The following is a 26,551-nucleotide window of genomic DNA, read 5'->3' as shown; positions in this document are numbered from 1 at the left end:
ACAAAAAGTATAGTGATGTGGTTTATAAAAATTCTCTGAACAGTTAGAGGGTGGTGAGCACAGGAAAATGACAAGAGAGGAGAACTAACACTCACAATCAAGCACCTCCCAAGCTAAATGATGCCAATTATATCCAGCTGGGAAATGCTATAAGCTGCTAACAGTGCAGAGCTTGGCTAGACTACAAGAGCTTTCCTCCACATCTGGTAGAGGTAAAGCTGACCTCACTACTTCATGCCTGGGACAGGTAGACAAAAACCCAAGGAGATTAGCATCAATCTCACAAGATCAGATAGAGTGACTATTGGCTACGTTCTTTGTTTTTGGAAAAAAAAAATTCTAACTGGAGTAGCAGGTTTCAACAAAACAAAACAAAAGCCTTTTTTCTTCCTTTCTCTTGTAGTGAAACTTAGGCTTATTGCCTCTGGTTTGAGGCAGATAGTGAGTTCCTTACACCCATGTGATTGCTTTCTGGTTGCATTTATGATTACTAGAATAGAATTACAAATACTCCACTATTACTTCCAGTCCTCAGCCAGATGTGAATCTGCTAAGTTAAACAAAGACTTAAACTTAAGATTCTTAAGATTTTTTTTTCCGCCATTACCTTTTTCCCCCTTACTGGTCTATGAAAAACAAGAAGTGAGTACTGATTAAGTTCTTTAAATCCAAAAATTAGTGAGGGTGGCACCACTTACTTTTGTAATTCCAAGATAAGCGTCCACGGCTACATATGATAAAGTCCTGGGGTTTAGATTTCAGCTCTCAGAATCACAATCCCTAAAGAGTGTTCACTAGGAAGAAAAAGTAAAGAGTCTGCTCTAGAAACATTGCTCATAAATTCCAAATACTTTTAGTTCTCCTTTTTCACCCCTCAAGAATATATTCTCATAACCCATATTTCATTTCTGACTTGGGATACCCAAAAAGGTAGTTTTGAAGAGTGCTCTTTTCTTTCACATTAATTTTATTAGCTAGTTTGAAAGGGATAATTTGCCTGATTAGATGTTTTCATGTGTTCTTTTGTTAAGTGCAATCATCTACAAATAAGTTTCGTATTAAAATGTACTCAAAACACAGCTCAAAACAAAATGACTTTCTAAAGTTAAGAGTTGTGATATTTGAGACTAATGTCAACTTAATGCTGAAAACACACACACAAAAGGACAGATTGGTTGAAACTTTCACAAGAATGGAAAATGTTTAATAAACTTAGAGTGGTGGGCTTATTAAACTATAGTGTTATTTACAGCCATAATTCATCAACCACAAACACAATAATGTGTTTGCATGGCATGCTACAACAAAAGCTTTATTCTATTCATTCAGAAAACATTGGCAAAATAAATTTCAGTTGCGAATTCACAGATACAAGCTTCAAAGTATAAAGTTGTATATAACAAAAAATACAGGTAGTATTTATAACAATAACTTACAGATACAACTAATGATAAACTACGATTTCACAAAGGATTGTAAACATTTTGCACACTTGTCAGTCCTTTCTTTTAGGCAAAGTGCTCTTTTGATGACAAATAAATTAACAGATACACACTAGCGTGAACTATTTCCAGACAATACAAAAAAAAAGTTCTGATTTATTTTCTTCTTGTAAACATAAATTTTACAAAAAAATGAAGACTCAATAAAAGTGTCTTGCAGGCCAACTATAGATACATACCTGGTTAGCAAAGTGATGTTGAAAATGCTTTGAGTGTTAAATAAAAAATTAACATTAATATCTTTTCAATGGTATTTTATACACAATAAATGACAAGATTATATCCTTAATCATTTCTATCCCTGAAAAAAGGAATTAGGTATGACTTATTGGCAGTTGTGTCATTGAATGGGGTAACAAAGGCTGGAGTCCAAGAGTTGTTGGTGAATGAGCTATAAAATAGAAAGAAATTTGTGAATCAGTTTTGTAGGGTGAATAAAACTGATTTAAAAACAAACAAAAACAATCCAAGGCAATGTGATTTCATTACTCATTATAGCTGAGGGCACCAAGCTACACTCATTCCACTAACCTCAGCAGAAACATTAACTTATTCAGCATAGTGAGTACAGTATTAAATGAGAATCCAGGAATAGCTTACCCCCAAACCCTTTTTTGGGGCCACAAGCTTTTGACACTTTAATGTCCTCCATCCATACCCCATTCACTGCACTTTACCCTGCAGTTAGAAAACATAAAAGCTTTGTCTGCAGAGATGCTGCTGTCTTCCATATAAAAATGTCTATAGGATGATCCCCCCCCCCCAATTTTCCTTTATGAATGCTTAACCACCTCTTTCCCAAACATACATCAAAGCGCATTTGACTCGGGCAACACTATAGTCATTCATGTGAACACACACAATTTTAATGCTAGTATAATAGCAACAATGGTATAGGTTCTGGTTTTTTATTTAACCAAAACTTTAAATGAAGTTTCCATTCTCTGCAAGGTCTATGACACTTCAAACCAAACCTCCCTCTGAGAGCAACTAGGAAGCCGGCCAAAATTTTTAAAAATCTGTTGGAAGGCATCTGAAAGATACCAAGATAATGAAAAATTACAAAGCAAGTCCCAAAAGAGAAGGGAAATAAAATGAGGCAACTTTCCACCATCCACCCCCCCAAATTTAGTGACAATTTTAAAAGAAAAGGGATGTCTGAGAGGCTGAGAATTTGAGCAGACTCTCAGGAGTTAGATTGGCTGGGTGATGGGGAATAAACATGAAAGATCAGAGACCACTGAAGAGAAGGACCAGTTTAAAACAACAGGAAAAAAAACACAACAAAATGAAAGCTTTGTCTGGGATCCCCAAAGGCAAAATCCAATTAGTGACCCAGAAATATACCAGCCTTCATGAAGACTGATGCTCATTGGATTAAGTTGATCTTACCCTAACCTAAATTCCTGCCAGAGGCAAAACCAAATCCTCTCTGGTGGAGGATTAATCCAAATTTGAATCCAAAGCTTCAAATTATTTCTAGTTTTTCATACCCAATCCAACATCTGAAGTGCAATAAAAAAATAAAAAGGTAAAGAAGAAGACATGACTTGACTGAAAACCAAGAGATCCAGATATTGGAGTTATTAGACATAAACTTTAACTAATTAATATAACAATAATTTTATTAAGGAATAAAGCGGCAAAAATAGAAGATTTCAATAAAAAGGTGAAAACTATGTAAAAGAATGAAATGGAAGTTCTAACACTGAAGACACAATAACTGAAATTAAGAACTTAGTGGGTGAGTTTTATACCATATTAGAGACTTAGTGACCTGGAGATAGGTCAGAAGAAAATACCTAGACGAAAGCATGGAAGATCAAAAACTGGAAAATACAGAATTTTTTCATAAAGAGCAGAAACAATATCTGAAGAGACAAAAACAGACGTTTCCATAATGAAATACATCAAACATACTCAAGAAGCATATCATTATAATAAAACTGAAGACCAAACACAAAGAGAAAACCTGGGATAAAACAACATTTACTTTCAAAAGAGCAAGAATAAGATATTTTCAATATGAAAATATATAGTCCAATAAAATAGAATGTATAGAAATTAACACCTACATTATATGAACAGTTGATTTATGAGAAATGTGTCACTACAAAACAGTTGGGAAATTGGTATTTTTATCAATATAACAAAAGAGTTTTACTTCCTATCTCATACTACACATAAAAATTCAATTCCAGATGGAGTATAACTCTAAATGTCAAAGGTAAGATAAGTGTCAAGAAGATAACATTAGAGGAATATGTTCACTATCTTTGAGGCGAACCAATTTCTTTAATAGGTTACAAAGAAAGCACTGTCCATGAAGGAAAAAAAAATTGATGAAATGAACTACATTAAAATTAGGAACTTGTGCTCAACAAAACATACCCTTAAGAGAGTAGAAAAAGGCAAGCCAATGAATAGGAGGGGATGCCATCAAAAAGCTTTTCTATATGCAAATTTAGTGAGAACTAAGAAATCAAGAAAAAATCAAAATGGACAAGCCAATAAACCAACAGGCAAAAGACATGAAAAGGCTCTTCACACACACACATGCACACACAGGGTTTACAAATGCCCAGTGGAAACATGCTCAATCTCATCAGTCATGAGGGAAAAGAAAACTAAAATAATGAGCACTACCCCACCATCAACTTGGTTAAAATTAAGAAGTCACACCATACCAAGTGTTGGCAAGGATGTGGAGCACCTTGAACTCTCACACAGTGCTGGTCCCAGTGTAAACTGGGTCAGCCACTATGGGAAACTGGCAGGATCAGCTGAAGTTGAGTATGGGTAGCCTATTACCCTAAGTTCCACACCCAGGTGCATACCAAACAGAAGTGTGAATTAATGTACACCGAAAGGCATGTACAATGAAGTCCATAGCAGCATAGTCATAAAAGCCTAAACATGCTCAATCACAAATGTTATCTACCACAAAATGGTTAAATTGTGGTACATTACCACAGTGGAATTCAATAGAACAATAAAATCATGGATTCTTGCAACAAATACAAGTGAATCTCACAAACAATGTAGTTGAAAGAAGTGAGATACACAAGAATACATTCTATACGGTTCAGTTTATATAAAGCTCAAAAACAGGCACAACTAAAACATTATTTTAGAAGTCAAGGCAATGATACTCTGGAGGAAGAGGATAATAATTGGAAGGGGGCATAAGAGAGGTTTCTGGGTGTTAAGTATGCTCTACTACTTCATCTGGTATTTACATGGATATGTTCACTTTAATAATTCATCCAGCTGGATACTTGTTGTGTATGTATATGTATGTTTTACTTCAGTAAAAAAGTTGAACAAAACTCAGTATACTAACTCTGATCTAAAATTCTGAGTGTGCCACTTGCAACAACATGGGTGGACCTACAGGGTATTATGCTAAGTGAAATAAGTCAATCAGAGAAAGACAATCATCATATTATCCCTTATATGTGGAATTTAAGAAACAAAATAGAGGATCATAGGGGAAGAGAGGAAAAAAATAAAAGATGAAATCAGAGAGGAAGACAAACTGTAAGAGACTTTATCATAGGAAGCAAAAGGAGGGTTGCTGGAGGGCAGGTGGGTGGAGGGATGGGTAACTGGGTCATGGGCATTAAGGAGGACATGTGATGTAATGGGCACTGGATATTATATGCAAAACTGAACTCTATCTCTGAAACTAATAATACTGTATGTTAATTAATTGAATTTAAATAAATGAATAAATGAGTAAAACTATGTGTGTGAATACTTTCTCTGGCCACAGGAAAATAAATTATTTAACTATTGGGTGAAAACAACAAAGAAAGTTTTTTTCTAAATAAAAAAATCAAGCACTGTATTATCAATATTTGTATTTTAGCTGTGAAGTGGGTGTTAAATTTGTCCCTACAAATGTAGTCACAGAAATAAGAATGTTTGGACATTTCTGCTCTCTCCTGCACCCCCCCCCCATTTTTCAGCTACGACTGAGGTAATATTTCAAAATATGCATCCTATCGATCAGCTAATGATAGCAGTTAACAGTTACTGTGCCTGAGCAACAGCTGTTAAAGGTCGGGATACCTACCATCCATGTAACTATGCAGCGCAGTTAGCATCGTCCCATCTTGGGGCACATAGGCAGAATAAGCCATTTCTTCTAACATGGGTGGAGATAGCCTGGAGGGCGGGACTGCTGTGACTGGGGCAGAGGAGGAGTGATTAGGACTGACGTGTTTCTTATGGCGTGCTCGACAATTCTGAAACCACACCTGAGAGAGGAGAAAAGCAATGGAGGTACATCACATGTCAACTTCTGAGTATATTATCAACTTAGCTTACAAAGAAATGTATCCTCAATTTCTCTACCAGATAACCACGGTATAAATCTATAAACAAGCTTTCTAAACAGTTCTGTAGGCAGAAGAGAAACATTTGCGTAAATATCAATGGTCATTTTCTTTGCTCATATAATGACCATCTGGTGATTTACTTAAAAGCCAATTCTATACTACACCAGCATCTTCCAAAATAAAAAGGGAGAGAAGAAGTTCAAGAATTCCAGAGACGTTTCCTTGGCTTTCACTACTGGCATTTGGGACAAAAAGAAAAAGAGAAAAAATCCCTTTAAATCAGAACTTAACAACAACAACAATAAGAAACCCAACTAAACGTATTCTTAGACACCTGCTGGACTTATTTCAAATCCCTTTCCAAATGACTAATATCCCCACTGAGAACTTAAAGCTTTCTACAAACCTCTTGATTCAGTTATTCCAATCACATTTTAGCCTGCTGAGTTCAATTTCTCTTAGTGAACGCACAGACTATTCCCTACGAAGTATGTTAAGGTCAGGCTTGTAATAAGAAAAAATGAGTAATATTTAAGCAGAATAAAATACAAACACATCCACTAGTGAAACAGTTCACAAAATGTAAAGAGCTAATCATCCTGTTGTCTACTCTGTCACAGAAATAAAGGAAACAAATTCAAGGCAAGCATAGTTTTGCATCCAGGTCAGGATGAATGAATCTAGACTGCCCAGAATGCTCCCAGTAATTAATTTACCTGTGTTTTGACTCCCTGTTGTTAGATAAAACTTGACTATAGAGGGTTACTCTATGAAAATATCATAGCACTTACTTTCTATCACTCCAAAGAAGTCTGTCATGAGGAGAAAGAGAAGTGAAGGAATAAAAAGTTTAAGGAGATAAAGATAACATTTTAGTGTCAGGGGAGAAGGCCAGGGAGAGATCAGGGGCATAAATCTCTGCCCAAGGCTGGTAGGAAGTTATCCGATGGCACAAGGGAATCAGGGCTGAATAGTAGAAAGAATCTGCAAAAAGTTTTATACAAAAAAGCTGACCTGATTTCAAAGACACATCCTGCCCTGAGGACCCAAAACCAGAAGACTGACAAAGTACAAACTCTAAGGGTTAAAACTAAAGTAATAAAAAGTGATCAGGTAAAAGGGTATGCGGCCCTGGGCAGATGGATGGAAGGTGACACCTGAGGAATGTTTCAGGAACAAGACATAGGCATATATCAAGGAAAAGCAGTGGGAAGTCACAGCCTTCTCTTCCATTTCTGGAGTATTAGACTCTTGGATACTTACACAGACACCGAACCCAAAGTGTTCAGTCACAGTTCTTCCACAGGCTCCTTAATAACGGGCGTCACTACTGTCGCTCACCCAGTCAAGAAGATATACTCACATGTTCTCCAACTTGTAAAAGAGAACTACTGCCACCAGCATTTTCCCCAACAGTATCCAGAAGAGATGCACCCCAATGGGCCACATATAACCTAATGGACACGGCACTATGGTTCCCAGAGTTTCTCTAAAGTATCTTATGTGTCCAATAAATTATATCCTGGGTGGAACCTACTCAGTCGTTTAAAAAAAAATCCAGACTTTGGAAATAATATGAAAAAGGCATGACATATCAGCAGAAAAACTACCTTAATTCTGATTCAAATAGCTCCTTGGAAAGATCATCAACAGGTAATCAAGTAGAGAGAGGTTTATAAACACAAAATGTCATGTAACTAGCACAGAAAAATATAGTTGACAATTCCAGACCATCAGAAAATAACTTCTGGCTTGGGGGCATCTCAACTTCAGAATTCATATACAAGTCATTTTGATCCTCCTCACTGACTTAAAATTCTTCTGTTTTGCAAACTTCCAAGAGTTAAAATTTCTTCTGAGCAACATATTTAAAAATTTTTTGAGTTCTAAATTGTATACTATATAAGCTAAGAGCAGGCTTATATGGACATTCTGGAAAAGAAAAGACTAATCCATAAGATGGATCTCTGAAAAAGCCCAAGGAGCCAAATATCAGACTTTAATGTAGAAAAAAGATGGAAGTTTAAATTGTTGGAAAAGCATGGCATAACATTGATTTAGAGAAACTGGCTAATCATTTGTGAGGGGGGAAAAAAGTGGTAAAATTCTTACCTTAATAATAACCAAATGTTTAATTCCAGATAACTTAAAGATTAGATGTATGTAATTGGAACCATAAATATTTAAGGGAAACAACAGTCAATATTGATAAACCCTACAGGTGGAGAAGCCAAAGCTAAAAGAAAAAAATACTGAGAGATTTGAATATGTAAAAATATAAAACTTTTGGAGCTCCTGGGTGGCTCAGTGGCTTAAGCCTTTGACCCTTGCTTTTGGTTCAGATCATGGTCTCAGGGTTGTGAGACTGACCCTCACGTGGAGCTGCGCACTCAGGGAGAAGTCTGCCTGAGATTCTTTCCCCCTCCCTCTCCTTCCCCTCTGCTCTTTCCTCCTCTCTCTCTAAACTTAAATAAATAAATAAACAAATGAAAAAGAAACTGTTGAACTATGGAGGTTTAACATGATAACTAGAATAAAAATCAGCAAGATGGAGAGAAAAGGAACCACCCAATAGAAAAGTGGACTAAAAACATACAATTTTTAAAATTACAAAATAAACAAACATATTATAAAGGTCACTGATACTCAAAGAAATATAAATAGAAACGATTTTCTACCAAAACTGGGAGGAATGTAAAAGAATGACTGAATTCAGGATTTGCATGGGTTGGTGAAAGAGAACTTGCCTATGTAGCTCCTGGCAGAATAAACCGGTATGAACTTCCAGGATAGTAATTTTTGTACTATCAGTTAGTCAGTTAAAGGCCTTAAAAATGTTTTATCTTTTGACTCAACAACCCCACTTTTAGAAATTTATCATATGAAAACTAAGCAACAAGGGAGCAAGGTGTACATACAGTGATATTCATTACAGAATTTTTAGGATAATGAAAACATGGAAATAAACACACACACACACACACACAAACATATTTTTGCATGCTAGTACTCCATCCTTTGCTATCCTATCTAAAATAGTTAATTTAATCCTCACATATTAAAAACCACCGTCTAACAATATATTCTTCAAGTTCTAGTACTTGGAATCAAGATAACTTGCCCATGATACTGGTGAGCTAAATACTTGGAAATTCTGTGACATTGTCTGGGGGCCTTACTTCTTCAGATAATAAGAAAAGCTCTCAGAAAATCCTTCATTTTCTTTTATTTCCAATTTCAAAATAATCTAAAACATAATAGTCATGAATTGACTTAGCTGGAGTAGTCATTGTCATTAAAAGTATAGACTCTTGGATTAGAAGGAACCCTCGGCCCACTGAGTCTGTACTACCTCAACAAAGGAAGCTCCATTTCTAGGCTTGGAAACTCACTACCTCCAATGGCAGCCCATGTCATTTTTGTAGACTTTCATGCTGAGAAAATTCTTCATCACGAGTGAAATCTGCCTTTTCCTTCATTCCCCTGCAAAGACATGATTCTACTATCTGCAGGATAGCCTTCCATATATATTTAAAGATACTTTTTCTGTTTATACCATTCCTTCTCTTACTTTCTCATCTCCTGAGAAATATTCCTATTGCTGTTAATATTAGCGTATGATTTCTAATTCTTTCATGACTTATTAACTTGTCTCTAAAGGAAGCAGTCTGTTTGGGTTGGTTTCTTGTTAGACCCTTTTTAAAAATTTGGTACTCTGAAATAAACACAGTATCCTGAACATTTGAAAAGCACTGAGAACTCCTCAGAGAACCTCATTACACTGTAGTCAGTCCAGTCTACTGGAATCTAAGTCTTTAGAGAAGCTATAGCACCACCAGGTCTTTCCCAATCAGATTTTTTGTATAGATGATTTAACTACAAAATATTTCAGGCTTAATAACAATGAATGAAGAATGAGCACCCCAAGGGCGCCTGGGTGGCTCAGTGGGTTAAGCCGCTGCCTTCGGCTCAGGTCATGATCTCAGGGCCCTGGGATCGAGCCCTGCGCCAGGCTCTCTGCTCAGCTCCCGGGGAGCCTGCTTCCTCCTTTCTCTCTCTGCCTGCCTCTCTGCCTGCTTGTGATTTCTCTCTGTCAAATAAATAAATAAAATCTTTAAAAAAAAAAAAAAAAAAAAAGAATGAGCACCCCGTTTAAAAATATCAGCCACCCAATTCAAGAAGTAAAACATATAAACAATGTTGGATTTTACCTGCCCCCCCCACCTAAATTTCATCTTGCTGGTTATGTTTACTTTCCTTAATTCTGGAAACAGTTCTGAACCCTGAATGTTATTTATAATTATTTTCCATTTCCCTGACTTCTCTATAAGATCTTGAGACAGCTGGCCAGCCCCATCTTGGGACACATTCCTTTGGCTTCTATGTTTCCTACCTTACTCATTCCTTAATCCCACCTGTTACTATGTCCTTTCCTAATAGCATCACTTACCCTCCTCTCTCTAAAGTCCATTCTTCCTTTTTTTACTGTCTATGATCTCATTCCAAAGGATCTTACCCAATTTCATGGCATTGGATCTTTTTGTAGGAGTCCTCTTCATCTTTTAAAATATGTGCTTATAGGGGCGCCTGGGTGGCTCAGTGGGTTAAGGCCTCTGCCTTTGGCTCAGGTCATGATCCCAGAGTCCTGGGATAGAGCCCCACGTCGGGCTCTCTGCTCAGCGGGAAGCCTGCTTCCTCCTCTCTCTCTCTGCCTGCCTTTCTGCCTACTTGTGATCTCTGTCTGTCAAATAAGTAAATAAAATCTTTTAAAAAAAAATGTGCTTATATGCCCAACTGTCCAAGACAGACCTAAAAGAAAATTCATCTCCCTCCCAATTACCAAACCACCTTTTTGACTTGAATATTCCTGTCAATAGCACTATTCCTATGGAGACTCTGACTTCAAATTTAAGAGTCATCCTTCACTTCTCTCTCCCTCCTCATTTATAGTGTCCAGGTCCTCTGCTTGTCTGTCTGCCACCAGCATGCATGCAATAAAATGTTTCTCAATGAATTTCAGGTCACTACCCCCATTTAAATCTCTTCTAAAAATATCACTCCTTTGCAGGGCATCCCAACAAATCTGAATCTCTAATCTAGCCTCTTTCAACCCTAATTCTTGCCATCTACTGCCATCAGTTACCATGGCTTTCTCCTGCTCAAGACAGAACTCATCTATAGTCACATGTCCCTATTAGTTAGTTTAGCTCCAACAATTTCAACTCTCACAATTTGCAGATATAAAATTAACATTTCGATGAATTTGCTCTAATTCATCCTTCCCTAGCTTTGTTCACACGATTTCCTCTACCTGGATTAAGCCCCCCTACACACACACACACACTCACACACTCACTCACTCACATATACAATCACAGAAAAGTGGGGGAAAAAATTACTGGCTTCAGAACCAGATCTAGCTTGGAACCACAGTTGTGTTTTTCAGCTTGAGTATCTTAGGGTTGCTCCGAGCACAGAATGAAGTAACTTGTACACAAAGTCATTTAACAACTGATAGCTCAGATCAAACAGGCTAATTATCAGGTGTAAAAAAAAATTGACATAGAGTGTAAAAGAGACCTAAAATGGGAAGCTAATGCTTTGATATTTCTGCAAACACACACACATATACACACACTGAACATTCATAACGACCTAGAATAGATTGTTTAGTATCTCTTGATTAACCTTTAAAATAATCACCTGTATCACACGTCTGCTCAAGCCTGTCCTTTCTGCCAGTTTCTGAAGGGTCTGTGCATCTGGGTTGTTGTCCTGAGCAAATTGTGCTTGCATAACCTGTTTAAAAAAAAAAAGTAGTAAATAGCTAAATATAAGAAACTCAATCTTCTGCATTGATGACCCGAGAGATAAGACATGCATAAGAAAATAAGATACTTGTATTTTATGAGTTGAAAATAAAAATGGGTGAATACACATAAATGAAAAGAAAGCATATGTTGCAAATTTACAAACAAGTCACTACATGGAGAACTGTAAGAAAAAAAATCCATTTCAACATAAAACTTGTCTCTCAATTATGCTGCTAAAAATGAGCTCAAATTTGCTCTTCCATTCTTCTATGCGCAAATGAAATGAATAAATGGTAAGTCCATTTACTATTTCTTCCATTTTGTTAAAAATTTTTTGTATTAGAAAACATAAAAACACAAAAATCCTATCAAATTTTTCTCCAACCTCTACAAAGCTAAACAGACCCAGATTACAATTTTTCTCAGTCAGCAAATAGTATGGATGGATTCCATTTAATTGTAATAACTCCAACATTAACTACAGCATTTGCACTCGCTCTATGCAAAAAAGTATCAGGGATCTTAAAAAAGGATATCAATCAGCCCACTGAATAAGAATTTCCTGGGATCTAAACATCTATATATTGAAAAAGCTCTCAGGTGATATGATATGACCCTTTGGATTAGAATCACTGTGCTAAGTGTCATGAGACACAGTGATATGTCCGTGGTCTCAACTTTCTGAGACAAAGCTGTGGACATGCCAATAACTACAATACAAGGTAAAGGGGAGAAGTACAGAGCGTGAGCGAGTACCAGAATAAGCTTAAGCCAAGGGTTTTGGATTCTTTCTGAAGAGGAAATCATGAGAATTAAGACGGATATTTGAATTTTATTACTTAAAAGTCAATCAACTGAGGGAAGTAGAATAATATATGAAGAAAGTATTACAAAAAATGGGAGAGCAGAGCCTGTCATCCAACATAATTGTGCGATGGGGTTAACCAATCTACCCAAAGACTGCAAGCTACCACGGGCCTCAACACCATTTTCCATAGGCAAAATTATTGCATTGTCCACATGCTTCTCATATGCTTCTGCCACTGCACATATCACAGCAGCTAAATAACTAATGGCAAGTCTAGCTCTCATAAGCAAAGTAAGCTTCCTGAGGACAAAGGGAATGTCTTATTCTTCATATCCCCAGGAGCTAATACACTTTCCTATCACACAGTATGTGCTGAAGGGTTTGTAACACAACGAACCCTGACAATTCAAGGAAAAGTTGAAGATAGTGTGGAGAAAAAGACCAATGTTGTTCCAGGAAATTTATGAAGTTTACAAATTCTCTTTTTCAGTTAAGTTTTCTCTAATTAGTGACTTCTGGAATAAGGTATTCCTGCAGATCTCAACTCCAAAGTTTACCCTTAGAGAGAACTCCCCTGGCCCCCACCAGCTAAAGCTTTTCTCTCTCCCCATATCAAACCACTGTCTTCAGAGAATTTCACATTATTTGAAGTTATTTTAACTGATCACATCATTAGATATCATTAAATTGTTGTTACGTGAATGAGTTTAGTATAGGAATTAAGAACTCAACTAGGACCTGATCTTCCTAAGCAAGTCTTGGCCCTGATATTTGACATCCATAAGTCTGTGGGCAAATAACTTATCCTCTTTGTGAGTTTCCTCAGTTTCCCTATCTACACAATGAAGATACTCAGTGGCACCTACTTTATAAAGTTAAGATTAGATAAATGAACACATGCGCTAGAGAGGAACAGTGCTTATGCAGAACATCATATACACTGAGGAAAGTCAGTTCGTAATTTAAAGAATTACATTTACATTTCTCACCATGATTAAAGCTGAAAAGCATTATAGTAACTACACAGGTTTAAGAAATGCTAAAGGTTTTAGGGGGAATGAGAACTCTCCATAAAAAAAAAAAAAAAAAAACAAAGAAAAAAAAGGGAGAAAAGAATAAGGTATTCCTGGCTTCCTGTCCAACCATATTTGTTCACACACTTACTGTAAATAGCATGTGTATTTTTACTTTAAAAAATGGGCAGAACTGGCCTAAGAGTTTATAATTTCACTCAGTTCACCTCATTCTTCCTTTCTTATTCCAAATGCGTTACTTCAATATTGTCATGTACAAATAGTTGTGTTCCTATGTAGCTGAGCATGTAATATCCCAAAGAGAAAAAGAATGAGCAAATTAATGGTCTTTGTTTTTTTAATTTTTCAAGAGGAAAAGCTAAACAGATATTTAAGGATTTGCTTATTAGGCCATTATTGATAATTTATGAAACAAAAAAACCAGCATGCTTTTTCACAAATATATTTCAAATTCACAAATTTAATAATGAAACCAAGTTATACGTAATAAAGCAATTTCTCATAAGGAATAAAGCAAAACTTAAATGAATAGTGATGGTTTAGAATTGGTATATGCTAAGGGGAAAGATGTGCTTTTATCAATGTTTAATCTCATACACACACACAAAAAGCCTTTTAATTGCTACTTAATTTCATTATTCTCCAGTCACTAATGATGTTGAAACCCAGCCCACTTCTTTTCTGAAGGCTTTTTTAACATGATCAAGGAATGAGCCTTTGTAGACACTCATCATTTTAAGGCCAGGAATTCTCAGAAATGACAGGTATTTGCATAGTAACAGCTGACCAAGTCATTCTGAAAGTAGATTAAAATAGGTGATAACCTTGGCATGTTTTATATTCATCATCATTGAGCAAGAGCTTCCAACTACAATAAGCAAACCACAATATTGGCAGGAACTTCTTAAATACCATTTCTACAAATGGGACAATATTTGAGATACTCTTGCCAACACAAAATGTTACTCTGTTGTGAGCCTTAAACTAATTTTTCTTCCCGTAAATTTCTAAATAATTTTGGCAAATTATCTTGTTTATTCTTCCCATGTTAACTCTCCTCTGTCCAAAGCAGTACTTTATGAATAGTTTTGACTTATTGATCACCTATAATATTTTATTATTTTGCTGAATTCAAGCACTACTTGAGTATGTTCAGTTTTCAGAAAGGACAATTTGACAATGAATGTACATTATGTGATTTATTAGAGGTTCTAGCAAAATATAACGATTTAAGTTTTTTAAAAATTTACAACTATGTTTTCCAGATTCTTAAGGTATAAGGAACCACTTGAGGACAAAGATTGTGTCTCATTTGTTTCAGCTGTCCCTGGCAAAAGACAGATACTAATAAATATTGAAAAAATGAGTATGTGCTTTGAAAGCATATCACTTCTATTTTTGTTTTTTTATTTTCATTTTTTAAAACCTATGGTTCCACTATACATCTTTAAAAACTAATGAGTGAGATCACATTTTCATATAATAATGGATATGATGATGCAAATAGCTTAGGTATGTTCGCAATTTAAAACTATAAAGCTATCCACAAGATTTAGGAATCTCATTCTTGTTTTAGCTGCTGCTGCCATTAAGTGGAGCTTTTATTCCACTCATGGTCTGGTGGTCAAGAAAAATGAAAAGACCAGAGGATTGGGGAAGTTTCCAAATCTCTTCTCTGTCATTCCCTTGGTAGTCTGCCTTTAAGGGAGTTCCTGCACTTCTTGGATGAGGCTACCTACATCAAGGAATTATTGTTAAGAATTAAAGGAGAGAATGTAGATAAATGTCTGGCATAGGACTTGACACACAAAAACCTTCACAAATATTATTCTCTCTTTATTTCATTAGTACCTGTAATTATTTTCCTATATGAAATTATAGTTTTCACTATTCTAATTTTAATAAGCTTAATTTCATATAAACTTTCATTGTCAGCCTTATAATTATTAAAATTATAGCCAGTCCTTTATGGAAACAGCCCATTGTAAAAAACAATATATTTATATTAGAAATTCTATTTTAACTCCGACATCTTTTAGCTACTGCATATTTTGCTGCCCGGTCTTCCACCGGTATTCATATCTCCCATTTTAGGGTTTTATGTGATCTAAGTTCCCTTGAAATATTTGTATCACATGAAGGATTCTTTCCTAACCACTCCCCAAATAAAAGTTCTCTCTTGAAACTCCTTTACTGTGTTCATCTTAAACACTGACAAGTCTTAGATACCATAGGTGACTTTCAGAATATTACTTTTGCGCCATTGTTAATGCTGTATAAATATCCTTTAAAGTTTGAGCTAAGATATATCCTATGTGTAAAGCACCCAGTAGTGCATGGTAGGCACTCAATAAATGTTACTTTACCTTACCATAAAACAAATACCTCATCCACATTACTGTTTTAGGAAACGTGATTTCTTTATCTGAAAAAATTCCGGAAAGAATCATCATATGTGTAGACTTAAGGTAAGGAGTAATTATTTAATTTTTTTTGACAGTCGACTTGAATTGATCTTATAACAATTATATTTAATTTTTTTTGATAGTTGAAATGAATTGAACTTATAACAATTATAAACTGAAATAATCTCTCCTTTTTCAGTGGACATAATCAACCTTCAGCATCAAACTATAAAATTAGCTCCCTCTATACCTTTTAAAAACAAGTATAGGTTTATTGGTTGTAGAGTTAGTCAATAACTAGATTCCTGTTGTAATTTTATTATAAGGCATATTTAATTCTCTCCTATTCAGAAAGCTCTATAAACTTAGCCATTAAAAGGCTCATTGTAATTTGTTAAAAAGGTGAACACATTAGTGTTTCATAGGCCCACATACTGTATGTCTCTTTCTGTTAATAGTCTTAAAATATTTTGTCTTCTATCCCCATTGTATGTAGTAATGTAAATAGATGCCTGGGCTAAACTGATTTTATCAGGAAGTCAGGACCGATCAATATTTTGTTTGTACTTTGACGTTAATGCCAATAAAACCGAGGGAAATAAAGCTTGAATGACTAGTTCATACCAGGTCAGGACTCTGGAAATATTGACAAACATTTTAGAGCTATAAATATGTTTTCATACATTCACCAAGTTAGTATTCATTAAAAGCACAGGCTGATCTTTTTGAAAACATGAAAATGTTCTTAGGCAGCAGGAAATTGTTTTGGGCATTTTGGGGAGGGGAGAGGAGAACTGGGGGGGGGGTTGTTTATATGAAATTAAAGTTATCAAAATTATGTTTTTGTTGTTTGTTTGTTATGGTCAGGAGAGACTTGAAAAATCATAAATTCATTGTTATGTCTACCTGGAGCTGATCTGCTGTAAAGCTGGTCCGAGCTCTTTTTGCTGGTTTTGGATGATTAACATCTTGCTCTGTGAGGAGGGCGCCTTCAACACTAATCCCATTGCCTGTATTTAAAAAAACAGCATACATGTTGGTAACTCAAATGGGTCCACTGATCAAACAATAATATGTTTCTTGCATTTCTTGGCTTTGTGTGAAATTGTAGATTGTCCAAATCTGTCAGTTAAGTTTTAAAACACACTAAAATATTCTGTGGAAATAATATACAGGCTTGTATAATTACTCAAAAGCACAAAAAGTTAGGAGAACACACATTTAAGGTTCATGCTTAAAAGGCAAATCCAGGAAAACAACTGGCTATGAAAGCAAAACAGCCTTAAATTCAAGGCTGCTGCCTGAGAATATGGTACAAGGCTAATCCACATGCTATGACTTTTCCTGCATATAAACACATGGAGATCATCACTAACAGGAGAATGCTTAATGAGTTTTACCACAATTACACTGCACAAAATAATACATTAAAATGACCTTAGGAAAAATCATTTTATTCCCTGTATTCACTGTCCCAAAAGACTCCAAAGTATTTTAAGTGTATATTTACCATTTTCCACTTCTCTTTTTAAATTATCCAGCATACAGTCATAATGCACTCTGCAGAGGACTTTCTCTTCCACCAAAGCAAACTCCTCTCCCGTAGAAAGCTGCCTTTTGCAAGAAAAGCAGGCAAAGCATGCCAAGTGATAGACATTCCCCTTGGCCCTCCGGACCCAGTCAGTAGAATGGATGTGCCTCCCACAACGAGAGCAGCGAGTTCCATACCTTCTACATAAATAGAAGAGCAGGAGGTGAAGATTTTACTATTTGGGGAGATATTCATCAGCCTGAGTAAACTAATACACTGTATTACTTATTGGATAAGTTTAAGTGTTTACATCTTTTGAAAACGAAACAGGAACCAGTTATTTTTCTTTAAGTCAATATGGGAAGCAATCAAGACTTGAGATAGATTTGAACTATGGCCCTGTTTATAAAACAAAAGCTTCTCATTACTTTAAAGGAAGACCGGATTTTTTTCTTTTAAAATAAATGTGCTATGAGTTTCAATACCTTGTTTGTAACAAATTATCAATGCATTTATAAATTACCTAGAGATTCAAGATACAAACACACATATACTCCAGACTGAAACCTAAAAGTGCAAAAACATACAATGAAAATATAATGACTTCCTAAAACTAAATTGAGATAATTCAGAAAGGTTTTAAATATCATTTTTTAAGTTAAAATATTTAAACATTTAGAATTGACATTATCAAACAATGGGTAGAACAAACTGTTCACCCTGAGAGTGAGGAATGAAAACTCAGACATGTTTCCATTGGTGAATAAGCTATCGTACTGCTAGTCACAAGAAGGGGAGAAATACCTAAAACTTTCAGAGACCTACCTAGACATTAAATGCAGGTTAACTCTAACAGAATGCCAGATGGAACTATTTCTTTTTTCTCCTGGTCTGAGTAACTGGACATTCTTTGCTATGTCTCCTATCATAATCACAGTCATGGCCTTCATATCCACATCAAACAAGATATTCTGTTTCTATTCATTAGCCTATCTTTAGAGGTATTGCCAGTTTTGTTTAAGTTAATCTGAAAAAGTGAATCCTAAAACTAAATTTCAGAATATAATATGAAGTATAAAAAAATCCAGAAGAACGAGACTTTCAATAACTTGCTGAAACTAAACCTTTCAAAAAGCTTTAAATTATCATGAAAAAATTAAGATTTGCATATCTTAAGTCAAAGAGGAGGTAGATTGCTATGATTTTTGAGGAAATGGAGAGTAAACCTGATGAGAAATATATGTTTTTGGTAATTATAAAATTCTTTGACTTCATAAAATAAAGCATCTGGGTTTTATGAAGTGTTTTTAATTAGCAATTTTATTCAGTCACTAAACTCTCTGAAACCAGTTTTTGAAACTGAGTATAAACATAATTAGTATTACAAACTTCATTATATAGCATTAATTTCCCAATTTCACGATGAACAGTTTTCTTCATTTGGAAATTCAAATAAAGAAAAAATATATGGTAATTTTAAAAAGTCATGCTTAGGAATAATTTCAATTTCTACACAGCTATCCATTAAGAACTGAATTATATCCTACAAGAAACTGTGCATTTCAATAATTTATAAAGAGATCTTAGAAAAAAATGTTACATTTAATATCTTAGGCAAATACAATCTCAAAAAACAAAGATCAAAGAACAGATAAAAAGAAACAGGATTTTTAGACAGAATAATCAGACTTGGTATATTTCTGATACTGAAATCCTCTAAATTATAGGTTTATCACAGTCTCCAAACTGCTGTTATTTTAAAGGTATAACTGGGATCATTCTTAAAAACTGGTAAACACTTAACAAAACCTTCATTTTTTTCCAACCATAATTATTTCATTTCACCTTAGCATCACCTGCACATCACGGACTTTGTCACAATAAGTCATCTTACATTTTATACTTTACCTATGCACAGCAAGGAGAAGTTTCCCTGTTTTTAATATCTAAACCTTTCATTCCCAAAGAGGAAATAATTATTTTAAATTAGTTTTTGTATACAGAATTCTTAAAACACACAAACATTATTTTTTATTTGTTGTGAGAGAAGTTAGACCTCAAAAATGTGAGGTATTCTCATTTTGAAATCCATTATATAAGAAAAACTGGTTACAAAAAACCGGATACATAAAACCGGACAAGAAAGCTTGTTTACAAAACTCTCTTTTGTATTATCTTGGAGTGTCTACTAAAAAAATGTTTCACAGTTTACCTGAAATAATCAAGTTTGCAGAAAATGTCTTTGTCTTTAATATAACAGCTGGTATGCCTTCCTAAGGAGGTCCTGCAGACACTGCATGAGAGACACCGAACATGCCAGCACAGGTCATTCACCTGTAAAGGAAAAAGGGGAAGGGTAAGAAACAATTTTAATACCACACTCACAGTATCATCCATTGGTTTTGTGCAGTAAGCAATTTTAAAAACTGACTTCTTGATATTTTAACATATGCTCTTCAATGCTTCTACCTAAAAGGTGTCATTTACACAAACATGTGTCTAAATGTATTCTCTTTCAGACCCCAACCAGAAAAATCACAATAACATATTTTACACTGTGTTAAATTCTTTATTCCTTTGAAGAATTCAGGGCGTGTACTTTTTTTTTCCTTTTTTCTTATTGAAGTCGAACTTCTATGAACACGGAAAATTTGGGTCACTTTAAAGTCCTACATACAAGCTTGTTTTATTTTTTCTTTTGCCAAATTCTTTTCACCAGGAAACCTGAGAGCAAGAGAAGTCAAGCCACACAACATCTCAATGTATTTTTTGGCCAAACAATTATATTTGGTGCAGTAGTTGAAGTGAGAGAGAAAGAAAATTAGAAAAGAAGCTTTGTAAGATACTTACCCTTATAAAGAAGGCAGGCAACATTTCCCTTAACAAAGAGAAATTGCTAAGGTAGATTTAAATGTTGATCTGGCAGAAATCCTGGATACCTTCTAACATTAAATAATAAACTCAAGGAATGAATTATTGGAATCCTAACTAATGATTTGGCTACTGGACAAAAAAAATTAATCTGATGATAAGTGGTTCTAAAAAGGCACCCAAATATTGTTTGCCATTTATACTTCAAGGAGTAAGGCACAACATAGTGTCTAATAAATCATACCACTTTATATTTTCTAAATAAGCACATGAAATATCGTCAATTCAGGAAACAAATCTTAATAACCCTCACCTCAAACTGTTGCTGTAATACTATAAGCACCACAACTTCATCCCTCAAGAATGAAGATGTATATATATTAGATTGAACTTGCTTATAGCAGAGGCTTCCAGCATTTGCTCTTGTTAAATGGACACAAGAATTGGGTTTATGTTTAATCAATTAACTATAATTTCATTTCATGTAAAAGAACAGCAATGATGTAAAAACACTAGTTACACCCTACAAATGGATCTAATATCTTAAATAGTAATTAGGAAATTGTGAAAAGGGGAAATTGTGAAATAATCTTTATTATGAAATAGTGTAGCAAAAATCCTATCTGTCCAATGATTCTATCAGATTAGCCACTACTGTTCAAAATTTTTTTTCCAAAATGTTTGTGATACAAAATATAAAAAGTCCTTTGAAGCTGAAGGAAAAGTTTCACTTGCTACTAATTGTAGTTATAGGCCTCTTTCCAAGGCATTAATGAAGAGTAACATTTTGATGAAAATTTTTTAAATATTAAGTTTTGGTCTGGGATTACATGCTTACTACATAAGAAAACTTGGAATATACAAACAAGCAAACAGAGGAAGTCAGAATAAAAAATATTAACAATGGTTAATACTATCCTAGAAATAAATATGTATTTTCCTTGTATTCTTTCCTAACATGGGACAATTAAAGTTTAAAAATACAGGCTTCCTTTAGCACTCCAATGTTTAGGGACGTCTACGTTTTTGATCTTATCCAGGCTCGCTTTTCTCCCCCTCTCCCCAAGCAAGTGTAGATTCAGGCTACAGAGCAGAGTCATGGCTATCTTCTAACTCCCTAATGCCAAACCTAATGCCTGGTTTACCACCTTTCTTTAAAGTTTATTTAAAAAAGAAAAAAAAAATGTTCATTTTCAATTTCTTTTCCAGGGAAGAAAGTAAGGTAAAGAGAAAATTCTAGAGAATATCAAACTTTCCTGATGGCTGTTATTGATCCAATCTGTATATGTATATGAGACCAAGCCCGAAAAACCATCCAAACAACAGGGCACTAAAATATTAGAGGAGGCAAAAGACACATCTAATTCCTCTCCTACTTTTTTGTTTTAACTCCATTTTACTCACCTCATGAGATGATGTTTTTCTATATTAAATGATTTCTATATTTTCCATAGAAAATAGTTGTACCCTCAAATACTCTACTAAGTCTAGCAATTATTTTTCACCAGTGACTCAAATTGAATTTAAACTACTCTTTTAGAATAAGTACCCAAATTAAAAAAAAAAAAAAAAGAACTCAATAATCATATAATGTCAAACTTTCGTTAGAACTAAGATACTAATAGGTACAAAAAGGGATAGAATAAGCCTGTACATAGAAGACTTCACTGGGAGGACAACAGTCCTACAACAAAAAGTTTTATGTAAGATATTTAGATAACTTAGGTATTTTATGTAACAAAAGTAAATATAATAAACAAATGTATTTTTAACATATAAAAGTGAATATTAGCAACAATATCTATTTCAAAGGTGTGTTAAGAGTCACTTTATAATGCCCTTTTTTCCTAAATCCTCTCTGGTATGAAGTATTAAAGCCTTTACAGACCCATTCAGAAACACTCTTAAATATTATGTTTATTATTGAGAGGGCTCATTGAAAATAACAAACTAGTTTTGGTCCAAAAGATGATTTTGAGATATCTAAAAAGGCTCAGGTCTAGAAACAGTGAAAAAGAGTATCTTAATGTAGATTTAAAGGGAGAGCCATGTTAATTTGCTAGCTTTAAGACTCAATCCCCAAATAAACTTAATTTAGTTAATTTCAATTTTTCACCAATACTTCTTTTGGTGATTTATCTGGGTTGTATCTATAACTTATTATTTCCACCTTACATTTTAAATAGCTTTCTACATTGAGGTAGAAATTTGAAGAAACCCAGTAACTTGCTTTTTGAACTCCTACTCTCCATAATTAATCCTTCTGAAAAAATGGGGTAAGGGGGTGGAGGGAGATTGATGAGGAGGGAATAGAAAGTGAACTGGTTTGCTACTAATTCAGTGTATGAGAGATCATTATTTTAAATAGTGGTTTTAAAGAGCTGTTGAAGTTGAAAAACCCATGGTATTAGAATTAAGACACAAGGGACCATGACCCTGCTCTCAATGATATAGTTAACTGTGGCCTGCCAGAATTTCTACTTCAAAATCCCTGCACAATATTTTGAGAGAAGTGAAACAAATTAAGACCATCAAATTCTCAAACTAGCACTTCATCCCATGCATTCATCTATCCATCTATCTTTCTTTTGGTTTCCCTTCCTACCTTCTTTCTCTCCTGCGTGCATCCTTTCTTTTTTTTTGGGGGGGGGGGTGGGTAGCGGGGTGGGAGGGTGTCTAACCATCCATTTCCTTTTTTTTTTTTAACAAGCACTGGAAGGGACATTAAAAAAGCATTGGGTGGCCTCCAAATACTAGTAACAGGAAGGAGGTACTGAAAATGCTCCTACAATCTTTTACTTTGAAAAAAATCTCAAGCGACTGCTACTAAATATAAAACTATGTAAAGGCTCTGTCCAGAAAAGACACTTTACCAGAGTCCTTAACAAAGGAGACACTGCAAAGGGGAATCAACCAACATATACTAACCAGAAACTCTTAGAAGCAGGCAGGTGTAGGGGTGTTGTTGGGGGTGGAGGGACAACCCAGTCTCGGTAAAAATAATCAGGCAGGACCCTGTTTCAAAAGTGAATAAAAGGATTACCCACTTTTGCTCCCCTACAAGTCGGTGGCTGACGCTAGTACAACCAGCCCGGCGTACGGGCACTTCTAGAGCACGACGTGTCATATGCATAAGTTGTTTTGCAGCAATGTGGAAGAGTCTAGGATTTCTTCTCCCGCTCTTTCGACTTGCCCTGGACTGGGCTGCTTTGCTGAGAAAGCCTACAACCTGCACGAGAACTTGAAATTGAAAAGAGGGGGAAAACTTTTCTCTTTTCCCAGAGTTCCCGCTCCCCTTGGGCCTCACCGCTCCCCCTACCTTGAGAAGGTACTTGTCCACGATCTCCAGGCCGCAGCTGTTGCACACACACTTGCCAGGGGGGCAGACAGAGCCCGAGGCCATGGACCGGGGCGAAGACGACGGGGACAGCGGGGCCGAGGAGGAGCAGGAGTCCTCGTCCCCCGCTCCCTCGGGGCTCACCTGAAAGAAGCCGGGAGGCACAGTCGCGGGCGGTTCTAGACCCCTCCTCCTCTCCTCATCCTACCGAACTCCCGGAGCTCCCCCACCCTACCCTTCCTTTTTCCCGGGCCACCCTCAGTTCGTGAGTTCTCGCTCCCCGCTCTCTCCCCACAAGCTCCTGCCACGCACCCGCTGGGGCTGTCGACCCCTGACCTCAAGGACCCAGGGAGCTTTACAGCCCTGCGCCGCCCGTCGCGCCGGTTCAGCTTTCCACCCCGCCCTGCCCCAGGCCCTCCTTCCACCCGCTCCCCAAGGGGCCAGCTGGGCCCTGGAAGGAGCGCGGGAATAGCGGCCCTTGGTTCTGGGCCGTCTCCACACGTCCAGTCTTGCCAAAAGCCATATCCCTCCCCACTCACCAGTCCCTCTTCCCCGGCGCCTTTCCGAGTCCTCCCGGCCGCCAGGGCTGCAATCCGCCCGCACTCCTCCGACATGAGCCCCTGGCACTGCGGGGTGGGAGGAGGGGGAAAGGGGGAAAACGGAGAGCAGAAGTTCAGAGCCGGCACGCTCAGCCCGGAGCCGCGGCTTCCCGCACGCGGAGTGGGCTAATGAAGGCCCCCAGCGCTACCGGCCGCGCGTGCACCGTCAGGGCTCCAGGAACGCAGCGCGCGGGTAAACCCGCGGGAGCGCAGCCTCTCTTGTCAGACGTGGGACGCCGCGGCGTTGACGGAGCGCGCGGCAAGGCTGCCACCGCAGCGCTGAGGGCTCCCCCGGCGCGCTCCGGCGCTCTCGGGGCCGCGGGTCCCTAGCGCTCACCGGAGCAAGTCGGTTCCCCGCCCCCCTGCCGGGGGTAACAAGTTAATAACAATCATCCCAGCACAAAGCATTTTCTTTCTAGACGTCAATCACGGCGGAGCGGGGATCACCAGGCTAAAGCGGGTGCAAAGGGCGGGGTGGGGGGGGAGTGGGAGAGAAGAAAAGAGGATTGAGGAGGGGGTGGGGGAAGAAACTTGATTTCTTTAATAACCTCAATTAAAAGAGCAAGACACATATATATTTTTAAGAGGGGGCTTTTTGAATTGGATAGCCCGAAAGGTGAAGAGGTTTAATAGGATACTTGAAAGCTAATTACAGCGGGATTTAAGAAGCCTGGTGTTTGTTCCGATGACAATTTGAATGAAAATGCTTCAGATTACACCAAGCCAGCAGCTCTTTCGTAAACTTACAGCAATTAGAGCTGCGAGTGATTTACACTCGTTTCTTTAAGGTGTAAATTGCCACTTATTGCTCAGTAAGTCAACATTTGAGCTACTAAAGGATTATTTTTAACCAGCGCGAAAAGCGGAACGAATAATGGAAAATATCCAGCTGAATTTAATTTGTGCCATTAAAACTCACCCAACCTCGGTCAAAATGTTTTAAAGCAACAGCGCGCATTACTCAAGTGTTTCCAAGCCTTTGCTGGATTTTTGTTCTTAAACGAAAACGCAGCCTCTGCAGGCTTTTTCTGCCTTCGTTCAGGAAAACTCCAGTTTGGGGGAGGGGATGCGGAACTCAGGCGACCCACACCTGCGATTCTGACTTTTCACCTCCCTCCTTCCGGCTGCGCCAGGCAAGATACAGTCCAAACCCGAGAGTCCCCCGCTCCCTGCCCGGCCCTCAGTGGGGACCCTCGGGTGCGCTCCCTAGTGCGGACCCAGCGCCGCCGATCAGAGGCCGCATCCTCTCAGACACAAAGCAAGTTTAAGCAGAGAAGTCCCGCGTTCGCTGGGTATTCCCCGCCAGAGTCCGACAAAGTCAGCGGTTCCCAAGGCGGGGCCCTCTGAGGAGCTCAAACAGGCTACAGATGATTTTCAAACTTAAAACGCGAGACACCAACGGGCCTCCAGAGAGAGGTGAGCGCTTGTCAGTTTTCCCCATCTACTCTAGGAAAGGTGTGACTCACTGGTCCTGGGTTTTGACTTTTTTGGGGGGCGGGTATTTTAAGTAAAATCTCGCGCCCTGGGATTCCCCCAAGGCCTTCCAGGAGCCACGACTCTGTTTCCTCGTGGGCCCGCGGCGCGGCGGGTCGCCCAGCTGCGAGCCTGTGCGCTGGCAAACGCCCGCGGGCGGCTGGACGCAAAGAGCCAAGACTCTGATCCCACCCGGACAGCCGCCCCGACCTCCCGACTCGCTCTTCCCACCGACACGATCACCACGGCAAATAGAACAAAAGCACGACTCACATGTACCCGAGAACGCCTTAGGCTTGAGGCTTCGTCTCCCAAATTACAGTCTCCATGCCTCAGGTTATGTGAGCTTGTGGGGAGGGGAGGCAATGATTACTGACTAACACTACTACGTAATAAAAAAAAAAAAAAAAAAAAAAAAAAAAAGGCCAAGTCTGAAGATGAGGCCGTTACAGGTAATTTCTGAACCTCGTTTAGGAGCCCAAACAGCTCGCGTTTCAAGGGAACTGCAATTCAGCTGGTCTGGCCAGGCGTCGGCTCGCTCACCTTCTCAGTGGGAACTGCCAGCTCCGGCACGTCCTTTTCTTCTAGTTTACACACAAACATCTGATCGCTTTTCCAATACATGGCACTGCTAGGGCTGCTTATCACATACCAACTCCAGGGTCAGCGGCCGTCCGTGTCTGCCGATCTCCCCCCCTCCCCCGCCCCAAAGCACTAATAAAAGCTGAAACCGAGAAGAGCAGGAATGCTACAAGCAAGTCTTCGTCCAAAGAGGCCGCTGTGGCTGTTACCACTCTGGTGGACTGTTCTTAAGATTCTTATCCCAACTTCACTG

At 37.5% G+C, this 26,551-nt stretch overlaps 1 protein-coding gene across 3 annotated transcripts; it reads right to left on the bottom strand.

Moving 5' to 3' along the window:
- Positions 1–719: 719 nt before the first annotated feature.
- On the bottom strand, positions 720–26,551 carry LHX8 (LIM homeobox 8). 3 transcript variants are annotated; one of them, XM_059136550.1, is made up of 10 exons: positions 26,260–26,345; positions 25,990–26,062; positions 24,184–24,270; positions 23,627–23,788; positions 19,649–19,770; positions 17,416–17,636; positions 16,812–16,915; positions 11,549–11,644; positions 5,581–5,764; positions 1,231–1,893 (listed from the first exon to the last, which is right to left on the bottom strand). In XM_059136550.1, exons 3-10 carry the CDS (start codon positions 24,256–24,258, stop codon positions 1,817–1,819), a joined length of 1,041 nt encoding a protein of 346 aa, XP_058992533.1. In that variant the 5' UTR covers positions 24,259–24,270; positions 25,990–26,062; positions 26,260–26,345; the 3' UTR covers positions 1,231–1,816. The 3 variants fall into 3 exon arrangements, with proteins under 3 accessions (XP_058992532.1, XP_058992533.1, XP_058992531.1); XM_059136549.1 differs by lacking the exons at positions 1,231–1,893; positions 25,990–26,062 and adding an exon at positions 720–794 and having other exon boundaries at positions 26,260–26,551; XM_059136548.1 differs by lacking the exon at positions 25,990–26,062 and having other exon boundaries at positions 26,260–26,551.

Source organism: Mustela lutreola, chromosome 10, assembly GCF_030435805.1.
Source record: "Mustela lutreola isolate mMusLut2 chromosome 10, mMusLut2.pri, whole genome shotgun sequence".
Lineage (NCBI taxonomy): Eukaryota > Metazoa > Chordata > Mammalia > Carnivora > Mustelidae > Mustela > Mustela lutreola.
The sequence above is the reverse complement of the archived record's forward strand: the minus strand, read 5'-3'. Positions and strand labels throughout refer to the sequence as shown.